Source organism: Monomorium pharaonis, chromosome 3 (assembly GCF_013373865.1).
Source record: "Monomorium pharaonis isolate MP-MQ-018 chromosome 3, ASM1337386v2, whole genome shotgun sequence".
In the NCBI taxonomy this organism is placed as follows: Eukaryota; Metazoa; Arthropoda; class Insecta; order Hymenoptera; family Formicidae; genus Monomorium; species Monomorium pharaonis.
The window spans coordinates 1,157,614-1,174,465 of NC_050469.1; the positions used below are offsets into that span (position 1 = coordinate 1,157,614).

The 16,852-nt window shown below is 30.5% G+C and overlaps 2 protein-coding genes across 9 annotated transcripts in view; one reads left to right on the top strand and one right to left on the bottom strand.

Annotated features, from left to right (window-relative positions):
• Positions 1-117: 117 nt before the first annotated feature.
• LOC105840925 (putative helicase MOV-10) lies at positions 118-12,241 on the bottom strand. 6 transcript variants are annotated; one of them, XM_036283705.1, is made up of 11 exons: positions 12,181-12,241; positions 7,657-7,742; positions 6,920-7,399; positions 6,314-6,478; positions 6,078-6,234; positions 5,860-5,996; positions 5,598-5,720; positions 5,177-5,388; positions 4,822-5,098; positions 4,262-4,556; positions 118-439 (listed from the first exon to the last, which is right to left on the bottom strand). In XM_036283705.1, the coding sequence occupies exons 1-11, from the start codon at positions 12,208-12,210 to the stop codon at positions 245-247; spliced, it is 2,157 nt and encodes a 718-aa protein (XP_036139598.1). In that variant the 5' UTR covers positions 12,211-12,241; the 3' UTR covers positions 118-244. The 6 variants fall into 6 exon arrangements, with proteins under 6 accessions (XP_036139598.1, XP_036139601.1, XP_036139596.1 ...); XM_036283708.1 differs by having other exon boundaries at positions 118-244; positions 4,822-5,388; XM_036283703.1 differs by having other exon boundaries at positions 4,822-5,388.
• Positions 10,852-16,852, top strand: part of LOC105830781 (pre-mRNA-splicing factor syf1 homolog) — a 22,067-nt gene continuing 16,066 nt past the window's right edge. Inside the window, exons 1-3 of one of the 3 annotated variants that reach the window (XM_028190685.2) lie at positions 10,852-10,991; positions 12,165-12,313; positions 12,399-12,720. In XM_028190685.2, the coding sequence (XP_028046486.1) occupies positions 10,950-10,991; positions 12,165-12,313; positions 12,399-12,720 (513 nt within the window). In that variant the 5' untranslated portion in view covers positions 10,852-10,949. Of the gene's footprint in view, positions 10,992-12,161; positions 12,314-12,398; positions 12,721-16,852 lie in introns of all 3 variants that reach the window. The other 2 variants (XM_012670331.3, XM_028190686.2) reach the window with 2 other exon arrangements.

The window sequence follows — 16,852 nt, forward strand, 5'->3', positions numbered from 1 at the left end:
ATATATACGCTTTGCATTCGAAAAATGCAGTTAATGTTAAATTAAAATCTATATCAGTTATTATTTTTCCTTTAATACTAAATAATTTACATATCAGTTTATCTGATGCATTAAATATTTTTTCTATACACTTTGCATTTCTTTTTCATTTTTCTTTTGTTTCTGTTTCTCTTGATTTTCAAACTTCACGTTAACAGATAATTCCTGTTGTACTTGATACGCCGTTATCACTACTGTCATTCTTCTATGAATAAAGTTTAGAATTACTGTTTAATTTTATTATTACATCTTTGTTTAACATCTCTTCAAAGGAAATATATCCGTTATGCTTCTTACAGTACGTCAAAAGTATTTTCCAATATTTATCTTTGCAGAGTACATCTGGATTTCCCATAATGATTATAAGTGCCTTTGCACGTGTTAAAGCAACATTAAATCTCTATAAAAAAAATTCATAAAATTGTGTGTGTGTGTGTGTGTGTGTGTGTGTGTGTGTGTGTGTGCGCACTGGTGCAAAAAAAAGACAAAAATTGTGACCGAATTTTTAGGCAATCTTCAAAGTGATGCAACTTTGCGAAAAATCATTCAAATTACATGTACTTTTTTTTAAATTAAAGGGCAAAAACTACTTTGAGAATCCGTAGGCAAAAATTTGATTTGTTGTGCGAAAGTGTGAACCTTTTCTATCGCATGAAAACCAAACATGTTTTTTTTAATTAAAAAAATAAAAGTTTGTTATTTTTTACAAGTTTCTCGTTAAAATCCTGTTAATATTAATCCAGATTTTTAAAGTTTATTCTTTTCTAAGCAATTAAAAAAACATGTCGATGCGATATTTTTTGTTGATTGCACACGAGTTTGAAATTTGGACTGCATTTTAGGGTATTTTAGCGAATAAATACGGTATTTTTTTAATATCATGAATTTTGAGTATCAATATGATATTGCACATCAATTTTATTCGTGTTTAATTCAATCATACCGCCGTCATCAAAGTGACCCAATGTGCACTACGTGGAGATTGACGGTCGGATTTTGCACATCATGTGGCTCTGAAATTCATTGGTGAAAATTTGCACTTACTGATCTGAATATAACGGATAGCTGATGCGCTAATTTTATTGAAGTCAACAGAAAGTTCGCCATTTTAGCAGCCTGCTCAGATCACATAAATATACACATACTCATACATAAAAAATAATTCAAATTTTATTTAAAAAATCGGCCCTTTTCAGGGCCACGTGATGTGCAAAATCCGACCGTCAACCTTCATTCGGGTTACTCTGAGGACGGCAGTATGATTGAGTTAAACGCGAATAAAATCAATGTGCAATATCATATTGATACTCAAAATTCATGATATTAAAAAAATACAGTATTTATTCGCTAAAATACCTTAAAATGTAGTGCAAATTTCAAACTTGCGTGCAATTAACAAAAAACATCGTATCGACATGTTTTTTTTTTTAATTGCTTAGAAAAGAATGAACTTTAAGAATCTGAATTAATATTAGCAAGATTTTAACGAGAAACTTGTGCAAAATGATAACAAACTTTTACTTTTTTCAATTAAAAAACACATGTTTGGTTTTCATGCGATACAAAAGGTTCGCACTTAACAAATCAAACTTTCGCGTTTCTCAAAGTAGAGTCTTTGCCCTTTAATTTAAAAAAAAGTACATGTAATTTGGATGATTTTTCGCAAAGTTGCATCACTTTGAATATTGCCTAAAAATCGGTCAAAAATTTTGTTTCGTTTTTTTTTTGCGCCAGTGTATATAACATTAGTAGTTGTAAAGAAATCATATAGTTGCTTTAAACAAAATTGTGCAGTTTTGCAATATGTAATTACGTATCTTCTTTAAAAAAGCAATATATATTTTTTCTTTACACTAACTGATTCATCTCATTATTCTCTGCATAAAAGTATTAAAGTATTATTAATACAAATTGAACAGTTTACAACACATTTTATATTTTATGTTAAAATATGCTTGAATAGAGTATAACAATTCTAGAAATTAGTGCGAAACATTTGGTTCAAAATTCATCGAAAATATCTTAAATATCGTGACTGATAAGAGAAACACCATATAAAATTCTTATTTCTGTCTTTTATATGCAAAATTAGTTTATAAAAATATCAGTTTATATATTTTTTAATTAAATAAAATAAATTAAAATTAATAATTTATAAAATGTAATTAAAAACTGCATAAACAAAAACTAAATCGAATAAAATTTACCTTAAAATTAAATTAACTTAAATATTGAAAAGCATTAGTCATATTAAATTAAAATGTTACAACTTTTTAAAATTAGATTTATATAACAAAATAACAATATGAATCATCATACTTTTAAGGCTTCCACGAGTATTCAAGAATACTAAAAAATTGTCACTGTACTGTGATCCATCATTAATACCAATATTCCATGAACATTGGACTTCAGCAGGGCGAATACAGGACAGCAATTATGATATCAAATTGTTTCTCTAAAGAATTCTCTTTAATATTGCATGTTGGCATTAATGATCGATTAAGATATGGAGACAACTCATTAGCATATGAAGCATCAAATAAATTTAATAATTTATTTGATGTTTATTTCATGATTTTAAATTTATATAAAATAACTATTAAGCAATATTTTTATACAAAAATGTAACTTTTTCTTTTATGTAAATAAATTTTTAAGAAAAATTAATAAGTTAAAGTTTTATGTTTCAAAAATAAGTTTGAATATTCATTAAATTAACTTATTAAATTTAACTAAGCTAAAAATGGTTAATTTTTTATCGACGACTTATGGGATGTCGTATAGTATAGCTCCATGAGAGAGCGACGAATTTGTAACAGGTCGCAAATTCGAGCCCAAACATCCCGTATATACGGATTGTCAAATTCGTAATCTTTAGCAAGAGTTGGTTTCAAAAAATTATTTTAAACTAGGGACAGATATACTAACTAATACCTATACTAAAAGTCTCATTTGCTTCCATTACTGTCGCTGCTGCTACTACAATTCTCAATTCAATTAAATGACGTACTAATCTAAAACGTATTAATCTATGTGTTGTAGTTCTTATTTCCATATTTCGAACTTGTCGAAATATCTTAGAAAAATTTTTATTTAGCAAGTGCGACAATATCCACAATATCCACAGATCTCCAATTCATTGTCATAAAATAATTGATTTAAAATGTATTAAAGATTAATTTTCGTGATTACGGTAATTTTTAACTAATTTTGTTATACGCATAGTATGCAACATTAAACTACAAAAATGACAATTACAAATTATAACAAATTATAATAATTACAATATTTAGTACATTAATTCTAATCGACCATAATATGTTAAACATATCAATGAGTTGTAAATCGCCTAACGGTCTACATCGGATCTTAGTGATGGATATAATTTTTATATTAAATTTAATTTTCTTAGCTTTATTTTAAACTGAGCGCCGACAGGATTCATTAGACTTAAAACACAGTTACTAAGCTAAATTTCGATGTTCGAGTACCTTAAGAAAATTAAATTTAATAGAAAAATCATATCTGTCACTAAGATCCGATGTAGACTGTTAGGCGATTTACAATTCATTCATATGTATAATAATTACATTATAACAATCTTTAACGTACGTCTTGATATACACTGTAAAAAATTTGTATAAAATTACTCCTATTATAGTAAATCATTTTGAGACCCACTATAATAGGTGTAAATTTTTTTATATTTATAATTTTAGTATATAAGTAAAAATAATTTAATTTGTAATAAATTTATAGTGTATACACAAATATAAAAAAGAAATTAAAGAATTATTGTAAAATTTATATACAAAGTAGAGGAGCTGATATACAAATGATATTAAATTGGTCGCATTTGCCAAATAAAACATCTTATGATTGAAATTTTCTATGATATTTCAAGGAGTTCAAGACATAGAAGTTTGATGTGTAATAAATAAAATCCAGATGTTTGTGCACGACCTGTGTCACATGAAGAGAACGCTACTGCATACGAGTGAACAAGTACTCGCTAAAGTAAGGTAACAACATTTTTCTTTTGTTTTTCTTTCTTTTTTTATATTCGAGTAGATTGGATACAGTCGGCGGTTGTCGCATCTCTTCAAGAAATATTGTTACCTCAGCAGTTCAAGCAGCCGATTTTCTTACACATAGCGATTCTCCGCGCACAACATGAAATCGTGCACGAACGTCTGGACCCTAATAATAAATAACATACCTTTGGATTAGATAACAAGCCAATATGCTCTTCGCCATTATGTACGAAGCTTTCAGATCGTACCGTTGACAATATGATCACATTTCGTTCTTGTCCTTGAAATGTTTCAACTGTTCCCACAGTTATGTCTTTCAAGTTTTTAGTAGCTAAATGATGGCTGATGTCTAGCTGCTGTTGTTTAAAAGGCGTTATGATTCCAATGTCCTGTGACGTTATTGTGCGTTTACCAAATTTTGACTTCATTAATATATCCAAATATGCCATTACCGCTTGTACTTCACCTCTGTTAGAGACACTGCAGCAAATAGATCACAATATTTGTCCAATTTTGCAAGGCAAAGGGCGATTCATGTTAATAACAAAAAAATTTAATTACAAAATTTTTTTAATGTAATTTTTTTGTTATTGACATAAAATCGCGCTTTGCCCTTTTCATTTTTGTGTGAATTTTGATTGTGTAAAAAAAAAAAATAATTCTAAAAAGCACTAATCCAAAGATATTTTCTAAAAAAATGTCGATAATATGTTTTAGATTATTTACTTCCTTCAAATGTACTAACCTACGTGTTGTGGCTCTTATTTCTATATCTCGAACTTCTTGAAATATCATAGGAAAATTTTTATTTGGCAAGTACGACCAATTTAAAGCCATTTGTGTATCAGCTCCTCCACAAATCTCTAATTCATTGTCATAAAATAATTGATTTGAAATGTGCAAAAGATTTTCGTGACTACGGTAATTTTTAACTAATTTTGTTATGTAGTTTGGATTATATTTTTCATCTTGCTTTTTATATAGACCACAAACATTCATTAATCTTTCCAACATAGATGTTTCTGTACAAGTAATAAATGTAATAACTATAAAATTGTAATATATAAATAACATATTTAATGTCTTAAAAAAAAACTTGCCAAGAAGATGCTTAACTCTTCTGCAACGAATGACAGGTCCCAATTGATAAGGATCACCAGCCATAACAATTTGTACTTGAGATTCAATTCTCTCATCTTCGATTCTTTTCATTATCGCGAGCGGAATTAACATATCTGGTTCAGTTGCTTGACTTGCCTCATCGATAAATATGTAAGAAAAATGATTTTCTCGCAATTCTACCTCAATTAATCTGTAACCAATAGTACGAAATATCAATATCCATTTAGTTGTGCAGTATTGTTATATCTAAACAATGTTCATATAAATAAATTAAAATTAATTTTATTTAATCATACAGATATTAAAATCATAAATAATAATTATTAAAAATATAATTTAAATTTAAAAATTGCACTTGTAAAATAAAATAAAAAATCATCAAGAAAATAAAATGCAAACCTTGTGGCCGATATTAATGTTGTAATAATAATTTTTTTTCGTAACAATAGCTCCTTTGATAAAAAGATTGTAGTTTCCTCAACAAAATTCGCACATGGTTGAATTTTCTTATCTACAGTCCCCCTATTTTTTTACATATAAAATTCCAGTAAAATTAAATACAAAATAAAATTTAAAAACAAACTTTTATTTGTGTAACATTAATTACATTAAGCACATTTATACAAAAAAGTGTGAAAATCTATACAAAAATAAATCTTACCATTCTCTAGACGGAGCATACATTCGATGTATCAGGTTCATTGGAACATTTTTAGTTAATCTTTTGGTTATTTCATCAGCTGCTGCATTAGATACCGTGCACATCAATATATTTTTTGTCGGAAATTGTCTCACAATCTATCAACCAAAAAGTAAAATTAAAAAAAAATAATAATAAATAATTTTACTAATGTTAGATTTTTTTAATAAAGAGATTACCTGACATATAGCTTCAACCACTGTTGCTGTCTTTCCAGTACCTGGGGGACCAAAAATTATATAAGGTGCAGGTTGTGCTGTTTTATTTAATATCTTTTTCACTGCTTGCTTTTGTTGTTCATTTTCTTTTATGTTAGGATTTATCCATTTGATGTCACTATACAGCACATATTTAGAATTACGAAAACAATGGCAATGTAACTCTAGATGCTAAAGTATTCAATTTTAAAACTTACAGTTCCATATCTGTGCAATGTGTCTTCAATTGTGGGAATACTATCTCAGTCCAATTGCACTTACTTATTATATTTAATGCATAATGACAGCATCTTAATGGCCAATGTTGACTCCAGAAACGTATGTTATATTGGTTCTCCTCGCTGTTCAATATTTTTACATCTCTAAATACAATACAAAATTAATTTATATTAAATATGTTTTCGTAATTTGTGTCTGACTTACATACCATACTTCATTAATTATGCAAACTAAATATATTTCCAAATGTTAAAACATAAATGTGGGATAAAGGCTTAATGATAAAGTAGTTTAATATATAAAATAAAATAAAAATTGTTTGATTCTTCAATCTTGCCACCTTTTATAAAAAATTCCAAAAAATTTTACTCCTTCGTGTGTATGTGATATAAATGTATGTAGATACAAGCAAAAATTCAAGATTACTTGGCAATACACTGCAATACTGTGTTCCTTGAAGAATGAAAATAAAAGAATAAAAGAAATATAAAAGAAAAAGTAAAATACCTCATCCCAATAAAAAAATTTTTACACCAAAAATAAAAAGATATTGAGATATATTTAAAAAATTGCAATAAACTTACCTGGAATAATAGGGTTTTATTATTATATAATTTTCTTGTACTTTTACGACTCTGGCTTTAATTATTACTTTAGTATTAATTTCACAAAGAATCACATTATCATTTGGTATAATTATAGAATAATCATTATTCAAAGAGCTCATATCAATAATAAAACAATCTTCTATCAAATCAAATTTCTTAATTGAATACTTTAACAATGTGCACTTTTTCATTTCACAATTTATTTCGAATTGTATTAGATATAAACATATTTTTAATATAACCAAATAATTCTGTTCGGTTATCTTGTTTACATCAGACAAACTTTCAATGCATATTTTATAATTATTAAATAGGTTTAAATTAAATCCACTTTTGTTCGGAGTTTTGCTGTACAGTTCTAAGCCATTTATCTTTTTTAATGCAAATTCTAAATTAAATGGAATAATAACTACTGGCAACTTCAATCTTGATGCCAATGCAGGTGCTGTACAAATCCTAAAATTTAAAAATTATTAAATAACATACAAAATAATTTATTTAATAAATCATTATAAGAATAAACTTCTCTTTATATGAAGAAATACATATATAGTATTAACAAATTATATATATACATATATACCATATCATGCCTAAAAATTATGTTGCATTGTGTCATGTCATATTACATTATATTTAAAAGTTACGTTTACTGACAGTTAATTAAAATGTTATATTTGTTATTTCATAATATAAATTGTAATTTTTCTTACATAAAATCTTGATTCTCATTCTTTCTCTGCATTATGAAAATACTGTTAAAAATTACTAATACAAACAGTGACCTAATCCGGTAAACCTGAAAGCAATAATTTTATAAATACAAAAAATAAGGATATTAAAATGTTTTCCAATTCTTGGACATATTCAGGAATTATAACCAAATAATCCTGGTGTACACCATGTATACCTCATTCATAGTGTTCGCGACTTAATGTATCCTAATATTTGCTTGTAAATATAATGCTTGTAATTATTTATATTATCTAGTTAAAAATGTAGAACAATGGTAAATAACTTTCTTATCTTTGCCTGTATTATTTTAAATGATCTAACAATAAGTGTAACACTGAGTGTAATTTCAAGTAGTCACAAATTTCGTATCATAATATAAATAATTTCTAAATAATTATATTGATATTTTTCTCTTTTATCTTGTGTTTATCCACATAGCAATATGGAAAATATTTCACAAAATATTGAAAACACTTGCATTCATGCAAGTATTATCGCGGTAACAAAAGCGTCATTTTTATATTGCTTTATGTATTATTTTAATGGATTCTAAAGTTATAAAAATATAATAAAATAGATAATAAATTATACTATAACGTATACTCTGATCATACCCAAGTTAAATTTTCTTGCTGCTTGCATTCGTTCACACGTCACACCATTTTATGAAGAACCAAAGAATCTCAGACTCCTCAGAGATAGGATTATAGGAATAGATAGGAATAGGAAATCCCCGAACTACCGATTTTTAGGGTGCGTTTCCACCGAGCGCGTCACCACAGTTTAGCTATAACCAGTTACGACAGTCAGCGAAATTCTTCGTATAATATTTTACGACGCATGCGTCAACTGTACTATCTAAAATATGGCGGACATGGCGAGCCACGCGGTACGAAGCTATGAGCTAGACATGTGATAATTGCGTGTTAGAGGTTATATTGTGTGAATAATTTTTCAGTGATATTAAGCGATATTAATTAGGTATTATTTTGAAAAGATTATTAATGAAGATCATCTTCAGTGTTTTTTTCAATATCATTTATTTTGAAATAAATTATAATAATGAGTAAAGTTAGTAAAGGTGGATTTTCCTGTGTCATGTGTAAAAACATATCTGGACGAAACGCAGGAATAAAATTTTTTTGTTTTCCAAAAAATCCATTTATATATTATTGTTTAACCTCATTTCAAAATTTAACTTTTTTTAACTTTTTCTGTAATTTTTTTTATTTATTCACTTATCTCTTTAATAACAATTTGACACGAATCATAAGAAATATTTTTACTATCTTTTTTTGTTTTATATCTTCGAATAACGCGCTTTCTTACAATCCAAAACATGGCGGATGGTCACGTGACTAGGTAACATAAACATCAAAGGTTCCGACTGTACTGTCGCAACTGGTTATAGCTAAACTGTGCCCGCGTATCAAATAGTAAATAACTAGTGAATGTGTTTCATCATTGGCTAATCAGCTTAAATTCACTACTTAATACGCGTACCAAGTGCTTGGTGTAAACTAGAGCAATGATTAAACACAATGGCCTAGTTTACATCGTGCATTTGATACGCGTATCAAATAGTAAATAACTAATGAATGTGTTTAATCATTGGCTGATCAGCTTAAATTCACTACTTGATACGCGTATCAAATGCACGATGTAAACTAGGCCAATGCCCTAGTTTACATTGAGCACTTGGTACGCGTATCAAATAATAAATAACTAGTGAATGTGTTTAATCATTGGCTGATCAGCTTAAATTCACTACTTGATACCATCGACATATAGAATGGACTGAGCATTGCGATAGGTTAGCGCGCGCCTGCTTTAGAGTGAGAGGTACTACACCTGAGGCCTATGTTTGTCTCTTTTGCAAGCTTCTGATTTGTTATTTCGTCCCCCTCCATTCACGGAGGAGGACGAAATAACAAATCAGAAGCTTGCAAGAGAGACAAACATAGGCCTCAGGTGTAGTACCTCTCACTCTAAAGCAGGCGCGCGCTTGCCTATCGCAATGCTCAGTCCATTCTATATGTCGATGCTTGATACGCGTACCAAGTGCTCGGTGTAAACTAGAGCTATGACGCACGTTCTATTCCACAGCTCTATTCCGCACCATGATCGGAATTCATAGTCGAATCTTATTCAAGTTCCAGCTTAGATCTTGAGACGTCAATGCTGTTATTTCATTGGTTAAGTAAGTCTCAAGTCGGCTCAAAGCTAGACTTAAGACAATGCTTGAGTTTAAGATCGGTCTATGAATCCCGTCCTATGTGATTTCGGCCTTATGCTAAAACTCCATGTATGCGGTGAACTCCGGCAAACGCATGCGGTGACCAATCAGAATTCAAGCGCTTGCTGTGACTTGCCGGAACCCGACCTGCGTCTGGTTGCTGATTGGTCACCGCATGCGTTTGCCGGAGCTCACCGCATGCGTTTGCCGGAGCTCACCGCAGACATGGAGTTTTAGCATTACTGTTGGTTATGTGAATTCATGTGTGTGAGGCCCTTTAGGGTGCGTTCCGAAATCTACTGCCAGTACTGACAGTACTGTTTTTTCGTTCCGAAATCGTTTTCAGCGTGCTGTCAGCAACTGTAAATTACTATCTATTCTACAAAAATAGACCCTAGGGAATTACTGACTTCCGGCTAATTTTACACATTGTCCGGAGGTAGTGCAAATTCAGTAAAGCATATGGCCGCCGTCCGCCGTACATTAATAGGTTAGGTTTTTATGATGGCATCAACAGTTGCTGGTTTGACTGTAAACGCATTCCGTTTTTCAGTGTTGCCAGTATTCACTGGCGTTTCGGAACAGCTCAAACCCAGTAATTTCAGTAGCAGTACTGGGGCCCGATTCTTGAAATCATTCGCAAGAGAAACGTATACGCAAATACTCGCTCTAACAGAAAGTTGTAAGTTTATTGGTTAATAGCCATACGATAGCCAATAAATTTCTAACTTTTCTGTAAGAACAGAATTTGCGAATACGTTTCTCTTGCGAATAAATTCAAGAATTGAGCCCCTGTCAGTACTGTCAGTAGATTTCGGAACGCACCCTTAGTATACTTACGCGCCATCGAATTTAGTGGATTACTTTCTCAGTAGTTGGCAACGCTGATGAAAAAATATCATGGTGGCGGCTCTTAGGTTCTTGTCGAGTATATTAAAAAATTTTTTTTTTATTCGTTGAATTGTGCGTATATAATCATATATAACTGATTGATTAGTTAACTGTCGTGTTAATAACGATAAAACATTCTCAGATATGTTAGAACGTAAGGATGACGAAGGAAATTTATATACCTTTGTGAGTATATCTGTATGTAATTTATTTATGACTGACCTTGTTTACACCATGCGATCTGACCCATACTGTAACCTAATCTAATCTAACCTAACGTATACCCTGACCTAAAGTTGACTACTTTATTTAAAAAAAAGGATAATAATAAAGTAAGCTACTAACAAATTGTACCACGTAAACTTATAAATATGCATGTCATTTTAATGTAGGTAACATTTAGTTATGCACCTTATGTGACTGTAAGTTATATTTCGATTATGAATACTTATTCAATCTTATCGAGTAAATCACATTACTAATTACGCACAAATTATTTGCACAAATTATCTATCATTCAAATAGAAGAAATAGTTTTATTTTATCTTTGTCTTATTAAAATGCATAGTATCTTTATTTATTTTTATTGAAAAAGAAGTATTATCTTTTCTAAATTATCTATATAATCTAGATTATCTTAAATAATTTTAAACAGACAACAGATTTTTTAATTTAATCTAAAAATGGAGATAATGCATTTCGAGAATCTAGATAGATAAAAATGTATTTTTTTATCTAGATGATTATCTTGATAATTTTAGTTAAATAATGGCAAACACTGTACATAAAGCTTTATTGCATGTAAAAAGACATTTATAAATCAGTCATCTCTCTCAGGATTACTGTTATACTTTATGCTTTTCGGCCACTTTTAATTTACCTCCGTTTACACCCATTACATTGTATAACCTAAGATAAGTCAGAGATCTTGAATGCGCAGGGGTGATCATACTGCACCGTCATTTGGGTATAGCAAATCTATGCGGACTCGAGCTCATTACAATGTGGACAAATACACATAAACATATACACATACACTCATCCATAACTGACCCATCTACATATATACGACACATATACATACACATACCTACATAACATTCAGTAATAAAATCAGTGAAAGAATACGAGAGAAGACCCAGTGTTACACGTGCCGCATATCTAACTAAGATCTGGTACATTAAGCTCTCAAACAAAAAAAAAGATCTTGAAAATGTGACCTGATCCAAACAAGTTTATAACTGTTAACATTGTTGTGATCTATTGAGTGTATAAGTAGTATAAGATTAGAAGCAGAGTATAAATTAAGTCAATGAGAGATAAGACACAGATAATATTATAATTGTAATCATTAAGCAGAATGAGGAGGACTTACCATATGAAGAAGAAATTTTACGAAATCCATATTCAGTGAAACATTGGCAACGCTATATTGATCATCTGAAAAATACAAATAGTAAGAATTTAAATGTTGTATATGAACGAGCACTAAAAGAACTTCCGGGCAGGTAAAATAATTCTTTTATATTTTTTTACATCTATGTGCATATAAAAGTATTAGATCTGAATGTTATACATTATATATTAATACAGTTACAAGCTTTGGTATAATTATTTGCGACAACGTGTGAGTCAATTGAAAGGTCGATGTATAACAGATCCATTATATGAAGATGTTAATAATGCATTTGAACGTGCGTTAGTATTTATGCACAAAATGCCTCGTATATGGATGGATTATTGTATGTTAATGACCGAAGAATGTTACATAACACGAACACGTCAAGTATTTGATCGATCTCTGAGAGCACTTCCTATCACACAGCATCATCGTATATGGCCATTATACATTCATTTTTTAAAAAAACACAATGTCTATGAGACTGCTGTTAGAGTCTTTAGGAGATATTTAAAGGTATGTAATAATAATATAAATAATATTTTTATGGTCTTTATATTATCCCTTGAATGATTCTTGTCAAAATAAACCTTTGGCTTATCAAGAGAATTTTCTGCTAAATTGTTTTAGTCCGAGAGCTAGCGGCAGATTTTAGTGACACATTTCATTACCCTTTAAAAAGCCAATTTTTCCTTTTATATACGTCTTTCGCATCAGTAAATGGCAGACCTGGCAAGTGGGTAGTGAAACAACACTTGGTGGGAGCGTTTTATAATAATAGCATTTTTGGTCTCAAAATCATCACCTTGAAATTTCTTTTGTTAATCATTTATAAGGTAAAATACCTAAAAAAAGTTGGTCTGGCAGTTTACCTGCGGTTCGTCAAAAAAATTATGTATTTTAATTTAAATCGTCATTCTTAAAACTTTTTGTATGAGTAATTTATATTATAAAATGTTAAAAAAACCTTGTCTGGCAGCCGTTTGAAATAGTGCAACACGTTTATGCGCGAGACTATGAAAATAAGTCGCATTTTTTCAGCTTTTTAATCAAGTGTAATTATTTCATTAACTTTGAAATTTCCTGAATTTGGTAATTAATAATATGGTAATTGTTTAGAATCGTGGCTTTTCTCAATTATAAAGTTTTTCAAAAAATTTTTTTATGAAATAGTGTATTTTGTTGTCAAGTTGAAGAATTGTACGGAGGAGATAAAAAAACTACACAGAATATATATTTTTTTTAGTTTATGGCTTTTGCTAAAGCAGAGAATATTTGATATATTAAAAAGTATACAATTAACGAATCACGTTTGTTTTGGTTACATTGTTTTGGTTGAATTCATTAGCGAACGCAATTATTTCGAAGATCTTATGGAAACGAATGATATCTCGTTTTGCGTAGAAAGTCGCATGTAATGCAGAGAACGCGTGGGCGGGGAAAGGGTTCCGCTCCTTCCCCTGCATCCTCTTTCCGTAATTTTATGTCGCTATTTGAATAATGCGAAAACATTGGAAACGAACAGCGTGGATCTTGTTACGCGTGGAAAATTGCAAATCCATGTAGTACAGTACAAGCGTGGACGTCGTTTACGTGTAAGTTTATTAATATTACGATAAAAGTTCCGAATGGATTTGCGATTTTCCACGCCAAACAAGATCCATGCTGTTCGTTTTCAATGTTTTCGCATTATCCAAATAGCAACATAAAATTAGTTGGGATAGAGTTAGGAAAAATTACGGGGAGGGGTGCAGGGGAAGACGGAGCCCCGCCCTGCCCACGCATTTTCTGAGAATATATTGCTGTGTGTGTGTGTGTGTGTGTGTTGTACTTTGTTAAACGCAATATTTATTTTGTTATTTTTTTGTTATTTTCATGACAATATTTTAGAAAATACAAGCGACTCCCTAATTCTAACAACAGTTTGGATTTAGGGAGTAAAAATACATAAGATCTACTACCTTTTAATTGATTTCTCGTATAGTTGTGCATATTTACCTTATTTCTTAACAAAGTACGCACTGCACTTTTGCATACATCTGCCCAGGGCACCCCTACCGACGGGGTGTGTGCGAGAGGGGGAAGGGACAAAGGCCCCTTTTGCACACCGCGCGCGCGCGCGTGTGTGTGTGTGGCCGCAGGTCACAGACTTCTGACTTTTGACTTCTGTAACTTTTTTTAGTAAAAAAATATTTTGTATGTAATTCTTCAACTTGACAACAAAATACTATTTCATTAAAAAAAAATCTTTGAAAAACTTCAAAATTGAGAAAAGCCACAATTCTAAACAATTACCAATAATATAAACTGTAATAAAAACATTGTTTGTCTTAACTTCTTGCAAGTTAAATAATGCAGACATTTAAAAATATAAACGACTTGCCCAGATAGCCAGTTGATATAATAAAGATATTAGCATCTTGCTACGCATTTATGTCGTCCCTTGTGCTGTTGTTTACTAGCATTCGATGTCAGAAATAAAATTCTTTGCACGTTTCAAACATTATGCTAGCATTACTTAAGATCAGTGTCGAATGCTAGCAAATAATAGCACAAGGGACGACGTAAATGTGTAGCAAGATGCTAACATCTTTACCCAGATAACACAGTGTCTTAAAGAATTCATAAAGTAGTCTTCTTTTCTGAACAGTAATTCCTGAGGAATTCATAGAAGAATACTTTACCATGATTCGAATTCCTCAGGACTTCTTAAAGTATTTATATAGAATTATTTGTTAGAATTCCTCAGAACTTCTTAAAGTATTCATATAGAATTACTTGTTGGAATTCCTCAGAACTTCTTAAAGTATTCATTAGGACTTCTCCAAGTAGATATCTCAAAAGGAATTAAAAAATTTATTTTCAAGATTTCTGATAAATGTTCCGGTTTTTATAATATTAGAACGTTTCTCAAAAAAATTTAAAAAAAAAATTTTAATTAATTTTGTAAGAGGAAGATTACACCATGTTTCAGCCAAGCCATAGTCGTACTTGTTAAAGCATGTTTAATTTCTGCACCTGAAAAAACGGTCACCCATTCAAGTGTTAACCATCGCCAACGTTGCTTGACTTCGAAGACCGTACGCATCCTAACGCCCCGTGATGATCCATAAACACTTCTTGTTTATGCATACATATTTGTTAATATATTGTTTTGTTAATTATATATAGCGCATTTCGTGTATAAAAGTATAAATTAGCATTTATTAAGCGATGTATAATTATAAAAATGTAATTGAGTTTATCCAAACACTCGAGTAATTTCTGATGAATACTCAAAGTATTCCAAATAATAAATCGCGAGGTATTTATTGTAATGAACTCTTAAGGAATACTTCAATATGAACTCATTGTGGCTAATTCCTCAAGAATTCTTTATGTATTCATTTTTCTACTTTGCCAAGTATTCTTTAAAATGACTTCTCTATCAATACTCTAAATATTCCAAATAATAAATCGCGAGGTATTCATTGCAATGAACTCTTAGGGAATACTTCAATGTGAACTCATTGTGGCTAATTCCTCAAGTATTTTTTATGTATTCATTTTTCTACTTCGCCAAGTATTCTTTAAAATGACTTCTTTAGGAATTTCTGTTCATCTCTGTGTTATCTGGGTTAAACTAAAGAGTAAGAAAATGAATAAGAATTTAATTAATAATATTATTTGTTATAATTAGTAACAACAGTTACAGAAGCATTTTTTTTGCACAAAACAATTTTGTTAGAGCCATTTTCTAACTTTAACGTTCTTTGAAGAGCGGCAAGTACTAACTGGAGATGTAATTGCTCCTATCGAGTGAAAGTGTTGAAATGAAATAAACGTTTAGAACGGTAAGATGCGACTGCCTGCCGTGTTGCTTCGCGCTAGTTTTGTTTTTCTGACAGTAACCAATCGACGGCACAGAACCTAGTCGCCAATGATCGTCAAGTCAAAACGTGGCCATCGTGTATTCTCACCATTTAAGGCCATTTGCACCAAATTCTGATTAACTTAATCGTTGATTAGTCCATTGGAATTGATCAATCGCATTTGTTAATTTTGCTCAACGACAAATACGATTGGTCAATTCCAATGCACTAATTAACAATTAAGTTAATCAGAGTTTGGTGCAAGTGGCCCTTAGGCCCAATTTCACCAACACGAGTTAATCTAATCGGTCGGTTAATTTTCAGAGTTGCCAACTGCCGAACATAAAACTGATCTTTATTAACCTATAAAAACGATCGACTTAACGTTCATTTTTGAAGTCTTGTTATTGGCAATTTTGGTGACAAATTTAATTGACCGATTAGATTAACTCGCGTTGGTGAAGTCGGGCCTTGCAAGATAAGAGAGACTGCAGTAACCCAATAGCTGCAGACTTAAAACTGAAAGCGTGGTACTTTCTGCTTGGAGGAACAGTAATCCAAATAGTCTAGTAGAATTAGACTTTTTTTGTAAAAAAATTGGATACTCAGGTTTGACAGTGCGTAAAGCACAATTAATGTGCGTAGATTAAGATAGGCAAAAAACAAAGACGTACACATTCTTTGCAATGAAAGTAATAAAATTAAATTATAATAAAGAACATATGCACACGCCGCATAGGTAAATAATTTATTTATACGTATTTATTGCGTGAAATAAATAATTAAAAAAAGAGAAA